The 1,524-nt window shown below is 0.0% G+C and overlaps 1 protein-coding gene across 1 annotated transcript; it reads left to right on the plus strand.

Moving 5' to 3' along the window:
- Window positions 1-76: 76 nt before the first annotated feature.
- LOC129907398 (probable serine/threonine-protein kinase clkA) lies at window positions 77-913 on the plus strand (the record flags this gene model as incomplete). Its single annotated transcript, XM_055983579.1, has 1 exon — window positions 77-913. A coding segment is annotated over one exon (837 nt), but the record flags the coding sequence as incomplete, so codon positions are not given.
- Window positions 914-1,524: the final 611 nt, after the last annotated feature.

Consider the following 1,524-nt stretch of genomic DNA (forward strand, 5'->3'; position numbering starts at 1 on the left):
TAATAATAATAATAATAATAATAATAATAATAATAATAATAATAATAATAATAATAATAATAATAATAATAATAATAATAATAATAATAATAATAATAATAATAATAATAATAATAATAATAATAATAATAATAATAATAATAATAATAATAATAATAATAATAATAATAATAATAATAATAATAATAATAATAATAATAATAATAATAATAATAATAATAATAATAATAATAATAATAATAATAATAATAATAATAATAATAATAATAATAATAATAATAATAATAATAATAATAATAATAATAATAATAATAATAATAATAATAATAATAATAATAATAATAATAATAATAATAATAATAATAATAATAATAATAATAATAATAATAATAATAATAATAATAATAATAATAATAATAATAATAATAATAATAATAATAATAATAATAATAATAATAATAATAATAATAATAATAATAATAATAATAATAATAATAATAATAATAATAATAATAATAATAATAATAATAATAATAATAATAATAATAATAATAATAATAATAATAATAATAATAATAATAATAATAATAATAATAATAATAATAATAATAATAATAATAATAATAATAATAATAATAATAATAATAATAATAATAATAATAATAATAATAATAATAATAATAATAATAATAATAATAATAATAATAATAATAATAATAATAATAATAATAATAATAATAATAATAATAATAATAATAATAATAATAATAATAATAATAATAATAATAATAATAATAATAATAATAATAATAATAATAATAATAATAATAATAATAATAATAATAATAATAATAATAATAATAATAATAATAATAATAATAATAATAATAATAATAATAATAATAATAATAATAATAATAATAATAATAATAATAATAATAATAATAATAATAATAATAATAATAATAATAATAATAATAATAATAATAATAATAATAATAATAATAATAATAATAATAATAATAATAATAATAATAATAATAATAATAATAATAATAATAATAATAATAATAATAATAATAATAATAATAATAATAATAATAATAATAATAATAATAATAATAATAATAATAATAATAATAATAATAATAATAATAATAATAATAATAATAATAATAATAATAATAATAATAATAATAATAATAATAATAATAATAATAATAATAATAATAATAATAATAATAATAATAATAATAATAATAATAATAATAATAATAATAATAATAATAATAATAATAATAATAATAATAATAATAATAATAATAATAATAATAATAATAATAATAATAATAATAATAATAATAATAATAATAATAATAATAATAATAATAATAATAATAATAATAATAATAATAATAATAATAATAATAATAATAATAATAATAATAATAATAATAATAATAATAATAATAATAATAATAATAATAATAATAATAATAATAATAATAATAATAATAATAATAA

This window comes from Episyrphus balteatus, chromosome 1, assembly GCF_945859705.1.
Source record: "Episyrphus balteatus chromosome 1, idEpiBalt1.1, whole genome shotgun sequence".
NCBI lineage: Eukaryota > Metazoa > Arthropoda > Insecta > Diptera > Syrphidae > Episyrphus > Episyrphus balteatus.